Raw genomic sequence first — 24,980 nt, 5'->3', positions numbered from 1 at the left:
ATGTGATGATAAACTCTGAATATAATATGTACAACATGCTTTTTTTTTTTACCTTGCTCTTATATTGGTTTATAGTATTATGAATTATAAACTATTTGGTGTGCGATTTCATATTTAGTATTTCAAGATTTTGCAATTCTAAGACAGGAATCAATATTCACTATGCGCTTACTCTGTGCCAGGCACCATATAAGATACACACATGTGTGTGTATGTATATATACACGTGAAATGAAAAAGTCTGGGTTAGAAGTCAAATACCAAAATTCTAGGCCCCAGGTCTACCACTTACTGTGTGTGCAACCTTATCTATTTACAAAAGGGGGAAAGAAGGATAATGTTCCACTCAGCCTACCACAAAACACTTGTGTATCAAATAAGCGATGAGGAGGTTCTATAAACTATGAAAGTGTCATAAACATGTAAATAATTATAGAAAATTTTATTATAATTATTTAAAAGATTACTTAAAAGTTTGTTTAAATAATTATTTGTATTATATGAATTTCAAATGTTATAAAAACATGTAAGTAAAAAACAATCACAGAAAACTCTTTAATGAACTACCATGCACCAGTTAAAATATTTAGAAAACACTGGCCTGAAATATTATGCATTATCACCTTGGAGGAGAATCATCCTGCTTTTTAAATCCAGGAGGAAGGGCTGGTCCAAAAAATCCTTCATCATCATCATCATCATCTTGATTTCTCCTCTGTTTTCTGGAAACATAGTAGCGTAACTTTATGCACATGTCCAACATTTTTCTCACAAGAATTTTAGTTTTTAACTTCAAATAGTTGTATAAATACTGAAAAAATTAATCTTGCCAAATTAAAAAAACCCCCCCACACAAATACCACAGTAAGTCGTCTACTAATCTTTTCCTGGAATTTATTTTTGGCCTAAGAGGGTTAAGAAATTGGTTACTTTTTTACAGCAGTAATATATCAATTTCCTATATTTTCTGTGGTGTTAAAGATTCCACTCACGAAGTTTCAAATAGTCTGTTTGCTAGATGTTTCTGAGCAATAAGTTTATGACTTTAGCTTTTAATCTCATTTAAGGAAAAGTTTTATGCTGCTATTTCTGTCTCATACATTGCATAGGTAATTTTAAAAGAATAAATCCTATGGTTTATTTAGAATACTTAGTCACTTTAATAACACCTTAAAGACAAATTCTATAAGAATTTTATTGAAATTCTAGATATCTCCACATCTATATAGTAAAATAAAAAAAATCTCCACATCTATATAGAAAAATAAAAAAATGGTGCTACTATTTTAGTACTACTAAAGTAAATTTGTTTGTAAAAGGTATAGCTCACGAGGAAATGCCACATGAAATGATCTCTTCCTGTGTTGTATAAATGCAGATGTGCTATCCCCCTTACTAGCTATCTGTCCCAGCCAGTGTGTACTAGGTTTGAAGCTTGGATTAAGAAAGTGACTGACCTTGCAGGTGGACCAGTGTCATCTTCTTCAGATTCTTGGTTTCCTTCTCCGTACAAAGAATTACTGTCCTCATCGCTGTCTGATGACTCTGAACTACTGCTCTTATAATTAGGGGGTAGAGCTGGTCCTGCAACTAAAGATTTCTCGTGTATGTCATAACTAGCCACAACTGTTCCAATGAAGCCCCGGCTGACATTCTATACTTTCTTTTCTGAATTCATAGCATTGGCTGGCTATCTTTTATTATGGACTTTAATCTTATTTGCTCCTGTTTTTTTTGTACAAGAAGAAATAAAAGGCATCCAAATTAGAGAGGAAGAAATAAACCTGTCATTATTTGCAGGTGACATGATACTGTATATACAGAACCCTAAAGATTCCACCAAAAACTTATTAGAACTTAGTAAAGTAGTTTTGAATTAGTAAAGTAGAATACAAAATAAATATTTAAAAAATCAGTTGTATTTTTGTACACCAATAATAAACTATCAGAAAACAATCCCATTTTCAATTGCTTCAAAAAGAATAAAATACCTGTGAATACATTAACCAAGGATGTAGAAGACCTGTACTCGAAAAATTATAAGATACTGAAGAAAGAAATGGGAGAAGATACAGATAAGTGGAAGCATAAACCGTGTTCATGGATAGGTATCCTTACTTCTCAAAGCAATCTATAAATTCAATGAATTCCTATCAAGATATCAATGGTGTATTCCACAGAACTAGAAAAAATACTCCAAAACCTTATATGGAAACACAAAAGACCCCAAATAGCCTCAGCAATCCTGAGAAAGAACGAAGATGGAGGAATCACACTCCCTGATATCAACTATACTACAAAGCCATAGTAATCAAAACAGCATGGTAGTGGCATAAAAACAGACATATAGATAAATGGAACAAAATAGAGCCCAGAAATAAACCCATGCCTTTATAATCCTATATAATAAAAGCCTAAAATACAAATCGACCGAACGGCCAAACAGCAGAACGACCATCGACCATCAGGACGACCATCCAGGACCACGTTATGACACCCACTGGCGCCAGGCCAGCCAAGGCAGGTGCGGTGCGATGCGATTGGCTGGGGACCCTGCCTCCCTCTGTGAGAGAAGCCTGGGTCCCGGGTGCCAGAAGGAAACCAGGTGCTGGTAGCTGGGGGAAGAAAGGCCTACACATGCATGAATTTCATGCATCGGGCCTCTAGTCAATTAATATTTGACAAAAGAGGCAAAAACATACAATGGGGAAAAGATAGTCTATTCAATAAATGGTGTTGGAAATACTGGACAGATATGTGCAAAAAAATGAAACTAGACCATTTTTTGACACCATACCCAAGAATACATTTGAAATGGCCTACAGACTTAAAACCATAAAAATCCTGGAAGAAAGGATAGGCAGTAAAGTCTCGGACATTCCTTATAGCAATATTTCTTCTGATATATCTCCTCGGGCAAAAAACAAAAGGAAAAATAAACAAATGGGACTACATCAAACTAAAAAGTTTTGCACAGCAAAGGAAACCATCAACAATATGAAATGACAACCCACTAAAGGGGAGAATATATTCATTGATATATCTGATTAGGACTTAATATCCAAAATTTGTAAGGAACTTACTTAACACCAAAAATCCCCCAAACAATCTAATTAAGAAATGGGCAAAGGCCCTGACCAGTTTGGCTCAGTGGCTAGAGCGTCGGCCTGTGGACTGAAGAGTCCCAGATTCGATTCCGGTCAAGGGCATGTACCTTGGTTGAAGGCATATCCCCAGTAGGGGGTGTGCAGGAGGCAGCTGATGGATGTTTCTCTCTCATGGATGTTTCTAACTCTCTATCCCTCTCCCTTCCTCTCTGTAAAAAAATCAATACAATATATTAAAAAAAAAAAAAAGAAAAGAAATGGGCAAAGGACCAGAATAGACACTTCTCCAAAGAGAACATACAGCTGGCCAAAAGGCATATGGAAAGATGCTCAATGTCACTAATCATCAGAGAAATGCAAATTAAAACCACAATGGGATATCACTTCACACTTGTCAAAATGGCTATCGTCAATACATCAACAAACAACAAATGTTAGCAATGATGGGAAGAAAAGGGAACTGTTGTGCACTGTTGATAGGAACTGGTGCAGTCACTGTGGAAAGCAGTATGGAGTTACCTCAAAAAATTAAAAATGGAATTGCCATATGGCCCAGTGATTCCACTTCCGGAAATTTATCCAAAGAAACCCAAAACACTAATTTGAAATAATACTATGTATGCACCCCTATGTTCATTGCAGCATTATATACAGTAGCCAAGATTTGGAAGCAGTGCAAGTGTCCATCAGAAGATGAGTGCATAAAAAAACCATGGTACGTTTACACAGTGGAATACTACTTGGCCAACAAAAAGAAAATCTTACCCTTTGCAACAGCATGGATAGACCTGGAGAATATTGTGCTAAATGAAATAAGACTGAGAAAGACAGGTACCATTTGATTTCACTCAATGTAGAATCTAATAAACAAAATGAACCAACAAGGAAAATAGTGACAGAGTCATAGAGAGCAGGCTGACATCTATGGGGGGTTGGGTGGGGTTGCAGAGCTGGGTGAAGGGATTGACCAAAAAAGAAAAAAAAAGGAGAGAAAAATCATGGGCACAGACAACAGTGTAGTGATTGCTGTGGGGAGGTGTAGAAGGGTATAAGGAGGATAAATGGTGATGGGAAGAGACTTGACTTGGGGTGTTGAACACACAATGTAGTGTACAGATGATGGGTGGTAAAACTGTGCACCTGAAATCTGTGATATTTAGTTAACCAGTATCACCCCAATAAATTCAATAAAATTTAAATTAAATTGAAAACCAGAATATATGAAAATTAAGAACTTATGTTCATCATAATATACTAATGAGAGATCAAAAGCCAACTCATAGAATTAGAGAAAATATTTGCAGCACACATCTCTGAAAAAAGATTCATGCTGAAAAATGACTTTTGTCCAGACTATATAAAGAACTCTACAAACCAGTAAGAAAAGGGACAACTCAAAGAAAAAATGAGCAAAAGACTTGACGCATATCCAAATGACAAAACAAAAAACCAAAAACCAAACCCATGAAAAGGTGATCAACTTTACTGTCACCAGAAAAATACAAATTAAAGCTCTATGAGATATTGCTACAAATCATCAGATTTAAAAACCAGATACAAGATTAGTGAGAATATGGAATGAGGATTCTCATATATGCTGGTGGGAGTGTAAATTGGTACTACTTTGGAAACTGGTAGAATTTACTGAAGATGAATGAATGTATGCATATCCAAGTGACCCAACAATTATGAGATGAAAAAGGTTGAATGTCGCTACTCTAGGTGGAAACATGGCCTCCGGGTAGTCCAAGAACAAAAATTAGATTGAGAAATGGGAGAGTTAATCTTTTGGCTTTATTCTTTTCCAACTTTAGTGTCAGAACCGGCCTACGAAGTAGAGCAAACGTTAAAGGAGATAGATATGCACGGAGGAGTCTGAAAAGCATTTACCTGACAAATACAAAGTGCTACTATGTTAAGGCCAGAAGACTCTAGTGCAATGGCGGAGACAGATAAGCCAACCAGTTATTCGAAAACAATGTGTTAAATACATGATGTATTTAAGTAGGAGAAAAAAACCATGAGTAAAGAAGAAGGCATGACAATGCTTGGGAGAGTTTGGGAAAGGCTTCACTGAGGTGACATTTACGTTGGGCTTTCAAGGATGAGGTAGGAGTTTGTCAGGTATGCCAAATGCAGAGTGAAGCCAGAAGGAGATTAGAGAATTGAGGAACTGCCAGAAACTCTAATGGGTTTGAGCACTGGGCCGTGTGTGAGATGCAATGACAGAAGTAGAAGCTAGGATGGATGGTCAGGCTAGAGAGCACAGTATCTTCTCCAAGAGCTGGAGACGCTGTATATCAGAAGGCAGTAAGACACAGAGTCCTGGTTTCATTCTAAATAGGGCTCCACCACTGACTAGCTGTGTGATCCAGGTAACAGCCTGAGCCTCAGTGTCCCCAACTGTCACATGGGAATGGGTACAAAAAGGGGGGCTCTGTAATAACACTGACAAGGTCACTGTGGGCCACGTGGCAGGTCTGATCACAAATTCCTACTGGGCAGCTCATAGAAGGTAGTCACACCCCAAGCCTATAGTCAATCTTCACCCTAAGTGAGCCCTGTCCATTGTTCTTATGCATATAGGACAACATACCTTTGAAATGATAGCATAATTTTCTAGACCCCTCAAAGGCACCATTGCAGGCACCAGAGCACTGGACCACCAGAGGACACCGGAGCCCTCATTGTTATCTTGTTGCATACCATGTACTATAAATTTTAAGTGACTATCCTGTACACACCAATGTAAAAGTGTTTCTTCACTTTGCTTTTGCCATTCTTTAGAGCATTTTCTCAACCCGTTCAGATCTTTATTCGGGGCATGTCCACAAAGATTTGGCTTAAATAGCCCCGTCGCTGTGGCTCAGTGGTTGAGCCTCGACCCCATGAACTGGGAGATCACGGGTCAGTCAGATCCCTGGGCTCGGTCTCCAGTGGGGGACGTGCAGGAGGCAGCCGATCAATGACCTCTCTCATCATTGATGTTTCTAATCTCTGTATCCCGCTCCCTTCCTCTCTCTGAAATCAATAAAAATATCGATTTCTACAAAACTTTTCTGTAAGTTTGGACACGTTCTTTTCTCGACAGCAAGAACAATCTCTAACTTACACAGTTGCTACGAGGATTAACGGACTGAATGTGTATCGATAGTTTCGCAAAGCGTCCAGCCATTCAACGCTCAGCGGGAACACATCCCTATTATAATAACTACCAGATCGGAACTCGTTTCCGAGCCCCCACGCCTCCTTCCCCCACTGGGACGGCTTGGGAAGCAAAGTCAGCTCGGGTCGCCCACACCCCACTGCCCACTTCCCCGCTCTCCAGGCCTGACTGGCACTCAGACCGCTGGGCGGGCAGGGAAGGAGCGGGGGGGGGGGGGGGGGTCCCGCTCCTTGTCCGCAGCTTACCGGGGCTGGGGTCCCGCTCCTCGTCCCCCGCGGCCCCGAGGGCCTTGAAGCCGGGCGGCAGTGCCGGCCCGATCAGATCCCTCGCCATACGCGGTGGCCGGTACCGAACCCGCTGGCAAGTCTATGTACACGGAGTCAAGCCTTCCTCCTAACCAGCCAGCGATCCTTCGCAGATGCAGGAAGTTTTCCCGGCGCGGACCGATGACATTTCAGCTTGTGGTTGGCTGAGCCGCGTAACTCGCGATGACGGAAGTGACGTGGTTCCGGCGCCAATTCGCACGCTGGGCTCCCAGACTGAAGGTGGCATGGCTGAGCCGGCGAGCGGGTTCGTGACTCCCGCGGGATGGTTTTCGGCCCCGGAGCGGATCCCCGCGCTGGGGCCTCTGAGCGACCCAGTCCCGCTGCAGCACAAGTGGATGCTCTGGGCCATGTTGCCGCCGCCGCCGCCGCCGCCGCCTCCCGCCGCGGGTTCGGAGCCCGGCTCGGATACGCAGCCCCCCACGGACACCCAGGCGCTCCCCGAGGCGCCGCCGCGCTTCGACGCCCCGGTTCTTCCCAGGACCCAGACCCTCTTCGACACCCAGTCCCGCCTTGATGCTCAGCCTCAGATCAGCGGCCAGCCTTCCTGGAGTTTCCAGGCTTCGACATCTTGGCACTGGAGACCGCCTCCTAGCAGTTTCCCTCCGCATCAGACGTCCCACCACACCCCGGGTAGGCTGCTGCTCCTCCCGTGCCACCCCCTGTGCCATCCCCTGCCTTTCCCCTCCTTCTCCCCTTCTTCCCTCTTCAATTTCTCTGCCTTCCCCGCCCCTTCTGATTTTGCGCTGCACTCGTGGGAGTCTGATCACTCATGTCTCACAATTGGTCCGACAGGAATGTTTTCCTTGCCCTTTCATTCAATTGAGCGGTTGGTTATGGAGTTCCAGCTATGTATCGGGAACTGGGAATGTGGTAGGAAACATCTGGTGTAGGAAAACAGGCATAATGAAGGTGTGTTTGAAGGCAGTGTGTGCTACGGAGGGAGGTAAAGAAAAGACGGATAGGTAGGGCAGTTTTAAATGTCAGTCCTAAGGAAGGTGACATTTGTGAAAAGACATCAAGGAGGCGAAGGATCAGACCGGGGGTACTTCCGGGGGAATAGGGATACAGGTGGGACCAACAGCGACTGCAAAGGCCTTGAGGCAGGAGCTGTACAGATCCGTGTGTCTAAAGAGGTAGAATTGTAGAAAATTGCGGGATAGAGCAGACCTGTGAGGGCTTTGTAGTTGATGGGACTTGGATTTTTACTGTTGTGATATGAATAGTCCAGAGGAATGACATGTTTTGATCTATATTTTTAAAGGATTAATGTGACTACCAATAGGAATCGAATAAAAGGGAGGCCAGTTGGGAAGTTATTGCAGTTTTCCAGGTGAGAGAGATTGGGGACTTGGACCAGGGTGGTGGGGCTCTGGAGGTGATTCTAGATATATTTTGAAGGTAGAGTAGGACCAAAACCATTTGCTGTAGGTAAAGAGATACGAATAACTTAATAGTTTTTTTGCCAAGCAACTAGAGAGGATGTGGATAGAGCAGATTTGGAGAGCAGACCAGGAGTGAGTTAGAAATATGTGTGTCAAGTAGAGATGTTGAATAGGCTGTTAGCTATTTAGTACTTTCAGGGGAGATTTGTGGCTAGAGTTGTAAATTTAGGTGTCATCAGCATACAGATCATATTTAAAGACATGATATTGTTCACTATTCTCCAACTCTGCATAAACTTCCTTTTACATTACACTGAATCTAAATCAGTGTTTATCTGTGCCAAATGCTAGGAATATCAATGTGCCTAAGGCAGTCCTAAGTCGGGTGAGATGGTTCATAAATGTAAATCACAATACGGTGTGACTGGTGATAGAGGCATATAAAAGGTGATTTCTAAGTGTTGAGGCTTTGGGAACAGCTTTTGGGAACAGCTTGGGAGATGTTTAGGAAGAGATACTTTTAAGGCAAAGGCAAAGAGGTGTCAGTACAAAGAGAGTTCTGAAGATTACAGTGTTCTAGTGTGACTGAGGCAGAGTATGTGGGAGGTATGGGGAAACAGAAAATATACCAGGATCTCATGAAGGACTCTAGGAAGCCATGTGCAGATTTTGAGTAGAGTTGTGATGATTGGAGGATTATTTTTTTGTGGTGTCAATGTGCAGGGTCTGTTGGTAGAAACTGGCAAACAACTTGGGAGGCTGTTACAGTAATCTGGGTGAAAGATCAGGGCTTCAGAGTTGGGTCATGGCAATAGGGAAGGAAAAGAATTTAGGAGAAAAAGTATTTCAGGAGGTTGTTTTCTGGTGTAAAATTGATGTTGAAAGAGCTGTAAAGGGTGTTTACTGTTTACATTTCTAATGTTTGAAATAACTGCATTATTGCACATAATGTTTGAAATAATCTGAATTTTATCAGATTAGCTTGCCCATTGCTTAGATGCCTAAAGCATTTATGGACACTTAATCTTGCCACCATATATTAATTGGAAAAATGTTTATTTGATAGACAAATTAATCTTTGATAATTTGTTCAAACTATTCTTAGAAGGTGCAGTTTACCACTTTTTAACTCAAGTATTTGTGACATGCTACAGCAAATACAATTTTAAATAATTGTTTCATTGCAAACATTTATGGATCTCTTTTTGTTTTTCAGTTAAACATTCTTATTTTCCACAACAATATGATGCAGAGTTTACTAACTTCAACTTCCCTCCCAGTAGAAAACATAAAAAAAAGGTATTTTTAAAAATGTTCTTGAATGTAACACTTTGGTCCCTATGTTACTCTTCCATATCTGTGCTTCTGTCATAACTCTCTTAGTGTTTTGCACCCATTATTGACACAGTGGAGCCTTGCTATAATAAGATCTTTAAGGATCTTAGCTTAAGTAAATCTTTTTGATAAATAAATGAAAAAATTATAGATAAAGGAAACATTGAATTCATTTCACTATAGTGTCAGGAGTATTATTGAGAATTAGGATTATAGATAAATGTAAATGTTATTAAACCTCAGTGAAGTAAAACATATAATATATAAATTATATATGAATATTACTAGAAGATTGGTAGGGGTGATGGAATTAAAAATCTTTTGAATGTTTTTTAAGGAGGAACAACTCTTGGTTATGTTCAGAAACCAAGTCTTAAAATGGGCTTGCCTTATTCTGATGTTTACAATCTGGCCTTTCAACTTCTAAAGTATATAAATAATGTTATTAGTTGAATAAGATTCTTTATTTTGGCATGAAAATATGTAGCTAATATTAACAAAATATTGTGAAAAACTGTACTATACTTATTAACATCTCAACATGAAATATTTCCTATAGAGTTTCTCATTGTAATTTTTTGTTTTACATTTAAGTATAAAATAGAAAAATTGGTATAAAAAATAACTAATCTTTACCTAAATAATTCTCTTTTCCCCTACTGTAGTTTTAAACATATGATTTTTTTTTCTAAAAGATGAAATGCTGTTTTTTTACACTAAATACTTATTTCTAGATCATCTTGATATATGCTCTATTAAGTCTTAATTAGGTTACCACTTTGTAAGCTATTCACTTTTTCTTATTGATTTCAGAGCGGGAGAGTGAGATAGAAACATCAATGATGAGAGAGAATCATTGATTGGCTGTCTCCTGCATGCCCCCTACTTGGGATCGAGCCCATGACCTGGGTATGTGCCCTTGACCGGAATCAAACCTGGGACCCTTCTATCCACAGGCCCTATCCCCTGAGCCAAACCAGCTAAGGCTATTCACTGTTTATATTAGCTCTACTCAGATTTAAATTTTTTGTTGTGCCTGACTTGTCCTAATATCTTTGCTTAAAAGAAAAGAAACAGCATTATCCCTTTATTAGTAGTATATTCAGGAGTCTCTTCCATGTATAAAGATTATGTGAGAAATCAAAGTATGTATTACTAGAAGGATAGTTCTATTTTTATTACCGATAAAAGATTTTTCATTTAAAGCCTAATGCCTCTTCATTTTCGTTTGCAGAAAAGAAAAGAACCAGTTTTCCACTATTTTTGTGATACCTGTGATCGTGGTTTCAAAAATCAAGAAAAGTATGATAAACACATGTCCGAACATATGAAGGTAGGTGTTTTTTTGTTTGTTTGTTTTTTTATTGATTTCAGAGGAAGGGAAAGGGTGAGAGAGATAGAAACATAAATGATGAGCGAGTATCAACGATTGGCTGCCTCCTGAATGCCCCCCACTGGGGATCAAGCCTGCAACCCCATCATGTGGCCTGACCAGGAATTGAACTGTGACCTCTTGGTTCATAGGTTGATGCTCAACCACTGAGCCATGCCAGCTAGGCTACCCTGAAATAATTTTAACAAAATGGGTATTATTTGGTAGAAATTCTGTGCTTCTATTCCTTAAAAACTTATAGTTAATAGAAATGTTTGATGACCTGACAAGTTGGGACAGTGACCCTGGGATTTGCAGTTTGAGGGTGAGAGCCCACTGCTTCAGGAAGAGGTAAGAAGGACGGTCTGGCAGCTGTCAGTATGTGCGGGAGCCTCTGCCTTGTAAGAGGGCTGGTTCTCCCCTCCAGTTGCTCTGTGCACCTTTGTAAGGTCTTTTCCTTTTAAGGCTGCCCATGACCATTGATCACACTCTAATTTGCCCTGGCCCATCACACTCTAAGGATGGTCTGGACCTTACTAAGTACTTAACATTTTTTTTTAACCAGAATATTTGGGAAGCAAAATTAAAGAGAAAGTTATTAGTTTGGAAAAGATTCTCTTTGAGGTTATAGAAATGCCCCTCACTTTTAGGAATAAAGTAAATAATACATGTTACTGTACTGTATACTTTGAAAATGTCATTTCTTTTTAAAAATATATTTTTATTGATTTCAGAGAGGAAAGGAGAGAGAGAGATAGAAACATCAATGATGAGAGAATCATTGATCAGCTGCCTCCTGCACGCCCCCTCCTAGGGATCGAGCCCACAACTTGGGCATGTGCCCTTGACTGGAATCGAACCTGGGATCTTTTAGTCCACACGCTGACACTATCCACTGAGCCAAACCAGCTAGGGCTGTCATTTCTTTTTAAATAACTGTTCTGAAATGATCTTTGTTTTGCTGTGAGTGACAACACCATATAGATGGGATAACTATGTAATATGACTAGAAGACGTCTGTATATGTAGTAATGGGTATATTTAACATAGAAAACATTAAATAATCTTTTTTGTTTACTTTTTACAGTGTCCGGAAGTAGATTGCTCTTTTAGTGCACATGAGAAGATTGTCCAGTTCCATTGGAGAAATGTAAGTTCTTGTGGTTTTGTGTTTTTTCGATATGTGTTCTTTTCATTTTGTTGATCTGTTATCTTCAATAGCTCTTCATTTTATATAGCCTAATAATAACTAACATTTATGCAGTACTTTGTAAGGCAATTTTACATCTATTAATCAATTTTATCCTCACAAACAACTATGTAAAGTAGATAAGTATTGGCCCCATTTAAGAGATAAAATCATGATTTGCCCAGGTCCTCAGAAACGGATTCTTGCATTTGAGTTTTTTAACTCCAAATTCTATGGTGGTTTTTCTACACCATGCTTCTTCAAATTCTTTTGTGTATTCATTATTTCTTTAGCTACTTCCCTCAATTTTGGTTGTTAGGTCATTAATTTGGGTCTTTAATGTCAGTTGAAAAGTGGATGCATTTACTTTGTAACCAAAATTATGTTACTCCTTTTTTTCTTATCAATAGCACTTATCCTATATAATAAAACCCTAATATGCAAATTAATTAAACTGTGGAACAGCTGGTCGCTATGATGCACACTGACCACCAGGGGGCAGATGCTCAACACAGGAGCTGCCTCCTGGTGGTCAGTGCGCTCCCACAGGGGGAGCACCACTCAGCCAGAAGCCGGGCTCACGGCTGGCGAGTGCAGCAGCAGTGGCAGGAGCCTCTCCTGCCTCTGCAGCAGTGCTAAGGACCCCTTGGGGGATGTCCACCTGCCGACTTAGGCCTGCTCCCCTAAGACGACAGGCGGACATCCCCCGAGGGGTCCTGGACTGAGAGAGGGCGCAGGCCAGGCTGAGGGACACCCCCCTATCACCCCTCCACCCCCCCAGTGCATGGATGTTGTACACCAGGCCTCTAGTCTAAATATACAGGTCATTCTTTAAAGGAAAAGTCATAGTAAGGATGGATAAAACCCACTTACTTAGTTTTAAATTTTGGGGTATAGAGTCTCCATTATCCCCCATAATGTTGAGATTTACTAGTAGTCAAAAGCATATATAAGCTTCCTGATGTTCAGCAGGCTTTTTCCCCCTAGATGCATGCTCCTGGTATGAAGAAGATCAAGTTAGATACTCCAGAGGAGATTGCAAGATGGAGAGAAGAAAGAAGAAAGTGAGTAAAGAGTTTAGAACTAGTGAAATAACTTTCTTTTACTGTGGCAAGGCTGAGTACTTAAAAATAATGACTTTGCTCAAGCTGCTGCTTCTAGAAAATCGTACCTCCTCTCTCTTTCAAGTTCTGCTCATTGCTTTAGCCCAGCTGAAATCCTGCCACTTTGGGGATAGTTTTCCTCATCTGTCTGCAAGAATATCTTGCCCTTCTTTGAATAAGGTATCTGGTAGCTGCTCTGCCTCTTAGCTTAGACAAGCTATATTGTGCTCCTATTGATGAACTTTGCATATGTATCTTTTTAAAAAATGATTTATAGGCCATAGCTCCGTGGTCGGCAAACTGCGGCTCACGAGCCACATGCGGCTCTTTGGCCCCCTGAGTGTGGCTCTTCCTAAGCCTTGGGGTACCCTAATTAAGTTAATAACAATGCACCTACCTATATAGTTTAAAAAATTTGGCTCAAAAGAAATTTCAGTCGTTGTACTGTTGATATTTGGCTCTGTTGACTAATGAGTTTGCTGACCACTTCCCTAGCTGATTTGGCTCAGTGGATAGAGCGTTGGCCTGTGGACTGGGGGGGTCCCGGGTTCGATTCCAGTCAAAGGCATATGCCCGGGTTGCGGGCTCGGTCCCCAGTGGGGGCGCATGCAGGAGGTGGCCAATTGATGATTCTCTCTCATCATTGGTGTTTCTATCTCTCTCTCCCCTCTCCCTTCCTCTCTGAAATCAATAAAAATATATATTTTTTAAAAATGACTTATAGGCTTTATAAATGTAAGAATTATCTTTTACATGGTTGTTTATACTCCATAGTGCCATAGATATAAGGGATCTTACAAATGTTGATCTATATAAATGGAGCTTGGAAATATTTTTATTATGTGTATACTTCTATTTTGGTACATATAAGTAAGTGGTTGGAGAAATCTTGCTGAGACTTTTTGTTGTTGTTAATCTTTACCTGAGGTTATTTTTCCTATTGATTTCTTAGAGAATGGCAGAGAGGGAGAGAACGTGAGGGAGGGAGAGAGAGAGAGACAGACAGAGAGAAACATTGATGTGAGAGAGACACATCTATTGTTTGCCTCTTGCACATACCCCGATTAGGCCAGGGATCAAACCTGCAACCCAGGTATGTGCCCTTGACCAGGAATCAAACTCATGATCCTTTGGTGCGAAGGGCGGACACTCTAGCCACTGAGCAACATGTTAAATTCATGTTTTAAACTATACTTTTGTTATTTTTAAAGAAAATGGGCAGAAGAGAGCCCATGAATTCATTTTGTTTGGAAGTATCTTACAGCTCATTTAGACACAATGAGCAAAGCTCGCCCTCCCGAGTTAAAAAAAATGTATAGACGAGAATTTATCGTTGAAATCAAATGGTGGCAGACATGTCCAAGGAATATTGCGGGAATTTGATTCCTTTAGGAATCTTGTGATAGATTAATGTGTGGAGATGGCAACAGAACAATACTGGAATGGTGGTAATATGAGAAAATGTTAGAAGTCTTGGAACGTGTATAAAGAATGGCTATATTCACCAGAGAAATCAACTGCTTCCACATGTTCCCTCTCCACAGCACTTGTTTTATTACAATGTAAAAATTGAGTCCTGTCCATTTCACATTGAACTTTTGTTAAACTTTTATATTGGTCAAAAGAAAAAAATAGAAATTGGGCAGAAATGTGTTTATCTGACTAATAATTATGGTTGTAAGTTAGTAATATAACTAATACTAATTAAATGGCTGTGGTTTTGAACATTAAATTCTCACTACATTGGACAATCATTGAGACAAATCAGAATGATTGTATTTGAATGCAGTACTTTTTAAAGTAGCTTTCCCCATAGGTGTGTGAACTATGCCCCCTTGTGGTGTTGTGCAACTAGTGCTTTAATGGGGAAAAAATCTACTGTTAGAGAAACTGAGGAATTTAAAGATGCAAACTAGCTTGGGTATCATGTGTTTATATAAAGTCCCTGATAGAAGACTAATTTGATTTTCTAATGTTAGTGAAAAATCTCAGCAAACCTTGCATTTATGTTATTTCGTGAAATCTTTAAATATTTTCTTAACAATAGTTTATCTTGAAAATTAGAGGTAAACATCAGTATTTGGAAAGGCAAAGATTTTACTATATATGGCCAATGTCACTGAAAGTAGATAGGTGTAGACTTTTGCCTTGAATACTCTCACTCATGAGATGTAGGATAATTGTACATGATGTGCCCATGAGATTATAGACAACCGGAGCATTTTTAAGTTTAGCCATCTATTTATATAAAAGTCTACGTGACCATCGCAACCGAACGGACGAACAAACAGGCTGTGTGAGGTGACCAGGCCGGCAGGGGGGTTAGTGAGGGATGACCAAATGACCGAGCAGCAGGCTGCATGGGGCCACCAGGCCGGCAGGAGGGTTAGTGAGGGATGACCAAATGACCGAGCAGCAGGCTGCATGGGGTGACCAGGCCGGCAGGGGGCAGTTGGGGGCAACCAGGCCAGCGGGGGCGGGGGGGGGGGGCGGCAGTTGGGGGCGGTCAGGCCGGTAGGCAGAGGCAATTAGGGGTGATCAGGCCGGCAGGGGGGCAGTTAGGGGCGATCAGGTAGGCAGGCAGGTGAGTGGTTAGGTCCAGGATTGTGAGAGGGCTGTCCGAGGGGTCCTGGATTGGAGAGGGTGCAGGCTATGCTAAGGGGACCCTCCTCCCCCTATCCCCCCGCCCCCCCTTGCACAAATTCCATGCACCAGGCCTTTAGTGTAGGGATAATAATGTCTGGTCAAAGGATACTTGGAGGCTATGGAAGGCAGGTCATCAATTCATTTTGAAAGGTTTGTAAGAGGTCTAGTTCCTGCCCCCTCCTCTCCATTTATTTTAAGGTATGTTATACATACAGTGAAACTCCCCTCTTAAATGCATAGTTCTGAAAAATTTTTATATCTGTATAATCACCACAGTGAAGATAAAGAATAGTATTCTGTCACCCCAAAACATTCCCTTATCACCTTTGTGGTTGACTTCTCCCCCAACCTTCAGTCCCTGGCTACCACTGATCTGTTTTCTGTTCTTATTTGTATTTTTGCAGAACATTATATAAATGATATCATACTGTCTGTAGCTTTTGAATTTGTCTTTTTCACTTAGCACAGTGCATTTGAGATTCATTTCTGTTGTTGCATGTAGCAGTAGGTCATTCCTTTCTATCGCTATTGTTCTGTCCCATATGGGTGTCACATATATGAATATACCACAGTTTGTTTATCCATTTCCCAGTTGAGGAACATTTAGGATGTTTCCAGTATTTGATGATTACGAATAAAGCTTTCACAAACTGATGTTCATATTTTTGTTTAGAGCGTGGGTTTTTATTTGACTTAGGTAAATACCTAGGAGTTGTATTGGTTGGTGATATGATAAGCATGTTTAATTTTATAAGAAACTGCCAAAGCTTTTAGGAGGTGAGGTTTAAAATCAAGATATGCCTAGTTGGGCACGGAAAGCATTCACATTACATAGGATGGCTAGGATGCAGTGGTGCTTGTATCAGTTAAGATTGTGCTCCAATAAATGGAACAGCAACCTTACTACTGTGGCTTAGACAAAGATGTTTATTTTCCCCAAATAGAAAAAGTCCAGAGCTACTGTTGCTGCTCAGCAGCACCATTAGGCACAGTCTCTTTCTTGTTACTCCTTAGTAGGTGGTTTCATTTTCATGTCCACCAGGAATTTCCACATATCCAAATATTAAGCCCACTTTCTAGGCAGAAAGAAGAGAAAAAGACAAAAGGCACCCATAACCCAGTTTGCCCCCTATTCATTAGGAAAACAATAGCTTTGTTTTTAGCTCCAACCAGGACACTTCCATGTAGCTCTCATTGAAGTAGGTTGCTTGGCCACCTTTAGTGACAGCAAAGTTGATGGAATATTCCCAAACAAAGGAAAGGGGAGAAGAGGGAGTAGCATTTTCCCAAGTGCTTGGTGGGATTGTTGAATTTTAAAACTCTAATACAGCGGTTCTCAACCTGTGGGTCGCGACCCCTTTGGGGGTCGAACGACCCTTTCACAGGGGTCGCCTAAGACCATCGGAAAACACATATGTAATTACATATTGTTTTTGTGATTAATCACTATGCTTTAATTATGTTCAATTTGTAACAATGAAATTGGGGGTCACCACAACATGAGGAACTGTATTAAAGGGTCGCGGCATTCGGAAGGTTGAGAACCACTGCTCTAAGAGATACTTGAAAGCATCTCTATTCTGAATAAGTGATAGATGAGCAAGTGTTTAGTATGCTTATTGGTGATTCTTTTTGTGTAGGATAGGTGGGGGTAGAGGAGAGAGAGACTAGTTGTAGTTTCTGGAATGTAATCTGAAGGTATCACTATGACAGTGAACAGAGTAACTTGGAAGGAGATTGGGCAGCACCTAGGAGTGAATAAGGAGGTTACAGATTTGTGAAATTATAAAATGCTTAAAGAGAATGAGGATGACAATTTTGGATGAAGTTTACTTATACCTATAATACTGCTTTCTAACAAAGTGTTCTGAAATTGTCTTTTGGTGCTTGCCGAATTCATCTGAAGTTCTTCCATATCTTGTTTTTCCACTTGCTCTTTAACATAGTCAGAAATTATTTATATAAGTGTGCTTTATTAGTAAAAAGTATGATAAACATTTATTTTGGCATATTTGATAGATTTCTCAAAAATACACTAATATTCTCTCCAATAGCAGTTTTTTAAAAACCTATTATGAAAATATACTTACTTTTAAAATTTATATTACCCTTAATTTAAAAAAATGTTATTTGAACTAAAAAGAGTACATTTCACATTGATATGGCAGAATAGTCCTTATGTCTTGAATTTTATCTTTCTTGTGAGAGCTACATTCTTTCTGAGGAAGCCATTGTATTTTTTGATAGGCAGGAAAGAAAGACCACGTTCCACAACTAACCTGCAAAAGAAGGCAAAACCAAACCTGTTCTTAATTCCTAACCTATGAAGTAGAAATGCTGTGTGACTTGGCATTAGAGAAAATGAGTGGTAGAGGTTTATCTCCTAAGCCTCTATTTTAGAAACACTGAGACATGTTTTACAGCAGATGGAAATCCACTAGGTGGCGTAGTTTTGTGATGTTTATTTCAGCAGTTGCTGTAGGTCAGGAAATCCTTTGAAATTGTGTCCCCAATTATTTCAGAATTCCAACAGAGGGGGCCTGCTCCTAAAGAATGCTACATTTTTTGAAGTTCAGAGAGACTTTGAAATAAAAATATAGTTGTAGGGTTTGTGTTGAACTGTTGTGAAGCAGTTGTGGGTCAGTAAGAGTAAAGAGGAATTGTGTTTTTATAGAGAACAGGATTAGAGGAGAAGTCACTAAGTGGGTGTTGATTTGGGGATAAGGAAAAGATTTAGAGCATAATGTAACCAGAATGATGTATGCTAAAATTATGGTTGGCACAATTTTGCCCATTTATTGACTCTAGTGCTTAAGGATTGTCACTGGAGGTGTAAAGAGAAGGTAAAGAGGTGAGATGAAATGAATCAGGAAGAAGAGAGAAAAAGGGCTTATGGTTTCAGGGCCAGTTCCTCTTGGGGTATTGGGGAAAGATGGAAGTACAGGAAGAAAAGAGATTTTAGCAGATAAAAATAGAGAAACCAATTGTGAAAATACCACTTATTCCAGTGTTTATAACTTCGTAATATCCACTCTTTAACAGGAGATATTGGGCTAAGTTTTATCTGTACGTAATTGTGCAGTGTAAGACAGTTTGTGATATTTTTCAACTGAGATTGAATTGGTTAATTCAGCTGTACTTAGGAACCTGCCCTGTGGTTCTAACTTCATCAAAGCTCCAGGCTTATCTTTATTCTTATATCTCAGTATTACGTTGCAGGAGCGGATTTCTGATTGTTGTGTGTGTAACTCTGTCTTATATTTCTGTATTCCTGTTTTGGGATAATTTGCTTTCTAATACCCTTGTTTTCCTTAGTCTTTAGTCTCTAGGTTCTGTGTAAATAAGAATGGTATAAATTTGGGGCCAAGATTTTATTAATTTAAGCACTGAAAAATAGAATCTTATAGCTTTGCAAGGGATATTGAAAGATCCCTTATCTTCAGGAAAGTGATACTTGAATATGCCAGAAAGAGAAAGTGAGCTTTTTAAAAAGACTTCCACCAAAGGAGTTTCCACAATTTCTTGATGTCTCATATAAGGAATTCATTTCACATCTCACCTAAACCACTTGTTTGTATGAGGAAGCTATTGTATGAGGAAGCCTCTACCACTCTAGTCAAGCACTAGAGTCAAGCACTATAACTTGCTATAACAAACATTTACATTCTTCGTTATTGAGAATCTCTTAAGTAGCATCTGCTTGTGTGTATATGGTACACTCAAGTACCACATCTTATTGTTTAGCATATGGCCTAACATGTGAAGGGTCTGCAGTACTCAGAAGAAAAATGATGAGGAAACATAAGTAGTATGAATAAGTGAATTTCAGAGATATGAAGGGTGTTGAGTAGCTGTGAGTTGTATGCCTAGACACTGGGGCCTGTGAAAGTTATCACCTCTTTTCTCATTGTTTCTGCTTTTGTATATTCTCTCTTCAGATTGAAAAAGCTACCATCCTCTCTGTGAGATTGTTTATTGTCGTGTATCTTCCTCTTTTAAAGGCTGCAAATAATTCCAGTTCTTTTCATCTTTCCTCAGAGGTTTTATTTTTTATCCTGCTAATCATCTTTGAGTCCCTTCTGAATCCCTTCCGAGTTTTCTTTTTCCTCAACCCTCCTTTTCAGTTTAGAAATACGAAACTGGACACAGTGCCGGGAGTTTCTAACCACTTTGGAGTATCGTGAGAGGAAGATTTCACGCTTGAACATGTGCCAGAGGCCATTTCACATAACCTTAGATTATGTTTGCTTTCCAAAAGTGTAGTCTTATGGTACTGACTGGCTTTCAGATTTTTATCTCCTTATGACCTTGATCTTTTCCTCTTATGTTTATTTATAGCTTGTGTATTCATCATCTTTTATTTATGGAGTTTATTTTTCTTAGCCGAATAGATTGCTTTGCACTGTCCTCATTGAAATTCATTGCCTTTTTTCTGATTAGTTTACCACTTAATGTCATTTCAATTCTTATCTTCCAACGTGGCCAAACAATAGGCTTCCTATTGGCTGTGTTACTCAAGTCAGTGATGCAGGTTTTAACAAAAAATAAATAAAAAAGGAGGAGGTAGAAACAATGCCAGAATAAGATTTGTTGATGTTTCTTAAAATTCTCTAATGAGCAGCTTGGCTGAGTGGTAGGGATCTGTTTGTGTTTTCCTCCTGTGCTTTTTATACTTGTAAGATCTACTCCTTTCACCACCAGAGTTTGGTTCCTGCATCTCTACACAACTGTGCCAAGGAACAAAGAAAGCTTTGTCAGCATTTTATCTTGCACACTGCTGTCAAACTTAATCTTAATCACTGCCTTGTACATATCTCTCCCTGTTCATAACTTGCAGTGGCTCCCCATCTCCACTGAATTAAATACAAACTTCCTAGTCTTCCACTGAAGGCACATTTTGGCCTCAGCCTCTCTATCTGGTCTGATCGCCTATAACTATGTTTCATACAGAACGAACCACTTGTCATTTCCTGGATCTCTCTCACACTTTCTGAGGCCTTGGTTAGTCTGCATTGTTTGCTCTGCTTAGAACACTCAAAAGCTTTTCTTTCTGATTTCTGTCCATTAACACCATTTAAGACCAATTTCTTTCATGTTCCTTTCTTTCTGGATTTCTCTAGCTCGGTATGATCTTTTCTTCCACCCTCCAATTTTTATATTCTTCAGGGGTGATTACTATATTTTGCCCTTTGTTAAAGCTATTTGTGTGCTTTTCTTATCCTACCTGGTGGACTATCTTTTTTGAGAACAGTCTCTTCTTCATCATGATAACTTTGGATGTTCCTACTATGTATTTGCATAACTGATTATATATTTTTTTCTACAGGTACGTACACACCAAATAGATGAATTGGACCAGTTTGAGCACAGTGTGTGATATATTTGATTTAAATTTTAGTGTAAAGCTCCTTACCTACTCACAGACTGGTAACAAAATTTGTGGACTCACAGTTGGTCTACACTTTGAGTAGCATTGTTGTAGTCGACTGTTTTCCCCTTAAAAAGGTTCTAGAAGGAGGAATTAAAGGTGTATATAAATTTTATATGAAGGTTTATATAAATTATCATTTATCGTGTTAGTCCTTAAGCCAAGATTGATAAATACAGCAATTGCTTGATAGTGTACTTAAAGTTGTGTTCTAAAAGTCTTTCTATAATTTTTTAAACTTTATTTTGTAGAAACTACCCAACTCTGGCCAATATTGAAAGGAAGAAGAAGTTAAAACTTGAAAAGGAAAAGAGAGGTGCAGTATTGACAACAACACAGTATGGGTAAGTTCCTTAAAATTGCTTGCATTCTCACTGCTTATTTTAAACATTTATACTTATAAATAAAAAAAGAGCGTATACCAAAATCTTAAAATATCTACACTCCCGATTCTAAAATATTTGCTTTTGTACTCTTTTACTTAAAAATTTTTAAAATAGTAATTGCCCTATATTTGTATGGTTTTCAGAAAGATTTATAATTAATAAGTCTTTTCTGTCTTTGTCTCCCAACTAAACAATTCTCCTTCCCAAAGACAATCCATTTTATCCTTTCACAAATATCCCATATGTATATGTATACAGCACATAGATAATAATCTTTTTTTCTTTTTTCACACTATTCTACATCTTGGTTTTTAGCCAAATAATATAGTTGTAGATTGTCCCATATTAATATATAACAGATTTCCTCATTCTTTAAGGATGTGTAGGCAGTGTAAGGATATCCCACAGGGTCGTTTTTTGGTAACTATTGACAGACACTTAAATTCTTACCAATCTTTTACTAATAAAAAGTTGCCATTATTGCTCTATACATACATTTTACACATGTTCAGGTATTTCTGAGGATGGATTCCTAGAAGTGGATTTGCTGAGTTAAAAGATATGTATATTTGTAATATTGATAACTAACTGCCAAATATCTATCATAGAAGCTGTTCTAATTTACTCTTCTACCAGCAATGCATGAGACACCATATTTTCACTATCCCTCACCTTCATAGATTTTTTTTCAGAATTTTTTTCATTTTATTTTTTAGTGAAATATATTTTTAATATAAGTAAAATATACAAATCTTAAATGTACAACTTGATAGATTTGTGTACACACATACACAAACAACTATACACCTACTAATGCATTTAGGTAATTTTGTCATTGTGTGGACATTTTAGAGTGTATTTATGCAAAGTTGAAAGTATAGTATTGCCTACCACACACCTAGGCTATATGGTATAGCTTATTACTCCTTGGCTACAAATCTGTACTAAATACCGTAGGCAGTTGTTAACACAATGGTAAGTATTTTATGTCTAAACATAGAAAAGGTACAGGAAAATACTATATAAAAGATAAAAAATGGTATACCTGTATAGGGCACTTATTATGAGTGGAGCTTGCTGGACTAGAAGTTACTCTGTGTGGGTCAGTGAGTGAGTGGTGAGTGAATGAAAGCCTAAACCATTACTGTATACTTATAATACTTATGAATTTATAATGTTTATAAAACAATTTATAAAACATGAGATTAAATCAAGCACAAGAGAAAATGATCAGTCAAGAGATGCAGTAAACGTGATATGTATAAGGCTCTACTAATGTAACACAGTATACTGTTTTACAGCAGACTTTTTTTATAAATAGAGTGTTCTAAAATAACAAAAAGTATAGTATAGTAAAAAAAAAAAAAAAGTATAGTATAGTAAAAAAACAAAACAAAAAAAGTGTCATTTTTACCATTCTTTTGTGTGTAATATCAAAATAACTTTGTGAGATTCATTTATATTGTATGTAGCTATAAATTGTTTATTTTTATGGCTGCGTAAAACTCAATTGTGAGAATATATATCTTCTCACTGTTAGACATTTGGATTGTCTCCAGTTTGGGCTTTATGAATAAAGCTGCTATGAACATTCTTTTACATGTTTTTTGTTGATGTAAGAACTCATTACACACACACACACACACACACACACACACACACACACAAACATATACTAGAGGCCCGGTGCATGAAATTCATGCACTGGGCAAGAGAGGGGGGTCCCTCAGCCCGGCCTGTGCCCTTTCACAGTCTGGGACCCCTCGGGGGATGTCTGCCTGCTGGCTTAGGCCCAATTCCCCCAGAACCTAAGGTGGCAGTCAGACATCCCTCTCGCAGTCCAGGACTCCTTGCTCCTTACCGCCTGCCTGCTTGCTGCTCCTTACCACTTGGCTCGCTATTCCTTAGCGCTGCCGCGGAAGTAGGAGAGGCTCCCGCCACCACCACTGTGCTTGCCAGACGTGAGCCTGGTTTCTGGCTGAGTGGCGCTCCCCCGTGGAGCGCACTGACCACCAGGGGGCAGCTCCTGAGCGTCTGCCCCCTGGTGGTCAGTGTGCATCATAGCAACCAGTCGTTCGGCCAGTCGTTCCACTGTGTGGTCAATTTGCATATTAGGGTTTTATTATATAGGACTAGAGGCCCAATGCACGAAATTCATGCAAGATTAAGGCCTTCCTTCCCCTGGCTGCCGGCACTGACTTCCCTCTGGCACCAGGGATCCAAGCTTCCCTTGGGATGCCGGCAGGCAGCTGGGACCCGGGCTTCCCTCCCAGCCCCGGCTTCGTCTGGAAGGATGTCTGGTCTAATTAGCATATTAAGCTTTTATTATTATAGATAACTATATACCATATGTGTGCGTATGTGTATTTGTATATCATATATACAACACACATGTATACATATACTAGGTCATAAGGCATTCATGTATTTAGCTTTAATAGATACAGCCAAATAGTTTTCCAAAATGGTTGTACCAGTTTACACTCCTATTAACTACATCTAATTGCTCTGTATCCTGGTCAGTGCTTGGTACTGTTGCACCTTTTTGTGTATTACCATTTCCTCATGACTAATGATGTTGCACACTTTCTGATACTCTTATTGGCCATTTTTGTATTCTCTTATGATACACTATTTCAAGTCTTTATCCAGATTTTAATTGGCTTGCTTTTTTTTTTTAATTAAATCTTTATTGTTCAGATTATTACAGTTGTTCCTCTTTCCCCCCCCCCCCCCATAGCTCCCCTCCACCCGGTTCCCACCCCATCCTCTGCTCTCACCGCCTCCCATCCCCCACTGTCCTCATCCATAGGTGCACAATTATTTTCCAGTCTCTTCCCGCAACCCCCACACCCCTTTCCCCCCCCCCCCGAGAATAGTCAGTCCACTCCCTTTCTATCCCCCTGATTCTGTTATAATCACCACTTTATTCTGTTCATCAGATTATTTATTCACTTGATTTTCAGATTCACTTGTTGATAGATGTGTATTTGTTGTTCATAATTTGTATCTTTACCTTTTTCTTCTTCCTCTTCTTAAAGGATACCTTTCAGCATTACATATAATACTGGTTTGGTTGTGATGAACTCCTTTAGCTTTTCCTTATCTGTGAAGCTCTTTATCTGACCTTCAATTCTGAATGATAGCTTTGCTGGATAAAGTAATCTTGGTTGTAGGTTCTTGGCATTCATCACTTTGAATATTTCTTTTTTTTTTTTTATTGATTAAGATATTACATATGTGTACCCTCTACACCCCCCCCCCCCCCCCCCCCGCTCATCCCCTCACCCCCCCGTTGTCCCTGTCCATTGGTTAGGCCTATATGCTTGCATATAAGTCCTTTGGTTGTTCCTTCCCCCTTGCCCCCACCCTCCCCTACCTTCCCTCCAAGGCCCAACAGTCCAATCAAAGCCTCTCCATCTCTGGATCAGTCCTTGTTCATCAGTTTATGTTGTTCATTATATTCCACAAATAAGTGAGATCTTGTGGTATTTATCCGCTCTCCAGTTCCATCGATGCTGTGGCAAATGGTAAGAGTTC

The 24,980-nt window shown here is 39.4% G+C and overlaps 2 protein-coding genes across 3 annotated transcripts in view; one reads left to right on the top strand and one right to left on the bottom strand.

Moving 5' to 3' along the window:
- The window catches only part of GPALPP1 (GPALPP motifs containing 1), a 36,034-nt gene extending 29,323 nt beyond the window's left edge, over positions 1-6,711 (bottom strand). For both annotated transcript variants that reach the window (XM_081082768.1, XM_081082769.1), the window contains exons 1-3: positions 6,519-6,711; positions 1,458-1,590; positions 624-722 (exon numbers count right to left, since the gene is read on the bottom strand). In XM_081082768.1, coding sequence (XP_080938894.1) covers positions 624-722; positions 1,458-1,590; positions 6,519-6,606 — 320 coding nt within the window. In that variant the 5' untranslated portion in view covers positions 6,607-6,711. The remainder of the gene's footprint in view (positions 1-623; positions 723-1,457; positions 1,591-6,518) is intronic.
- Positions 6,712-6,814: 103 nt separating this feature from the next.
- The window catches only part of NUFIP1 (nuclear FMR1 interacting protein 1), a 49,742-nt gene continuing 31,576 nt past the window's right edge, over positions 6,815-24,980 (top strand). Inside the window, exons 1-6 of the mRNA XM_081082767.1 lie at positions 6,815-7,229; positions 9,198-9,280; positions 10,551-10,649; positions 11,776-11,838; positions 12,865-12,941; positions 21,306-21,398. Of these exons, the coding sequence (XP_080938893.1) occupies positions 6,824-7,229; positions 9,198-9,280; positions 10,551-10,649; positions 11,776-11,838; positions 12,865-12,941; positions 21,306-21,398 (821 nt within the window). The 5' untranslated portion in view covers positions 6,815-6,823. The remainder of the gene's footprint in view (positions 7,230-9,197; positions 9,281-10,550; positions 10,650-11,775; positions 11,839-12,864; positions 12,942-21,305; positions 21,399-24,980) is intronic.

The sequence above is a fragment of the Myotis nattereri genome (assembly GCF_964212035.1).
Source record: "Myotis nattereri genome assembly, chromosome: 2".
NCBI lineage: Eukaryota > Metazoa > Chordata > Mammalia > Chiroptera > Vespertilionidae > Myotis > Myotis nattereri.
This window is presented reverse-complemented; position numbering and strand designations above follow the sequence as displayed.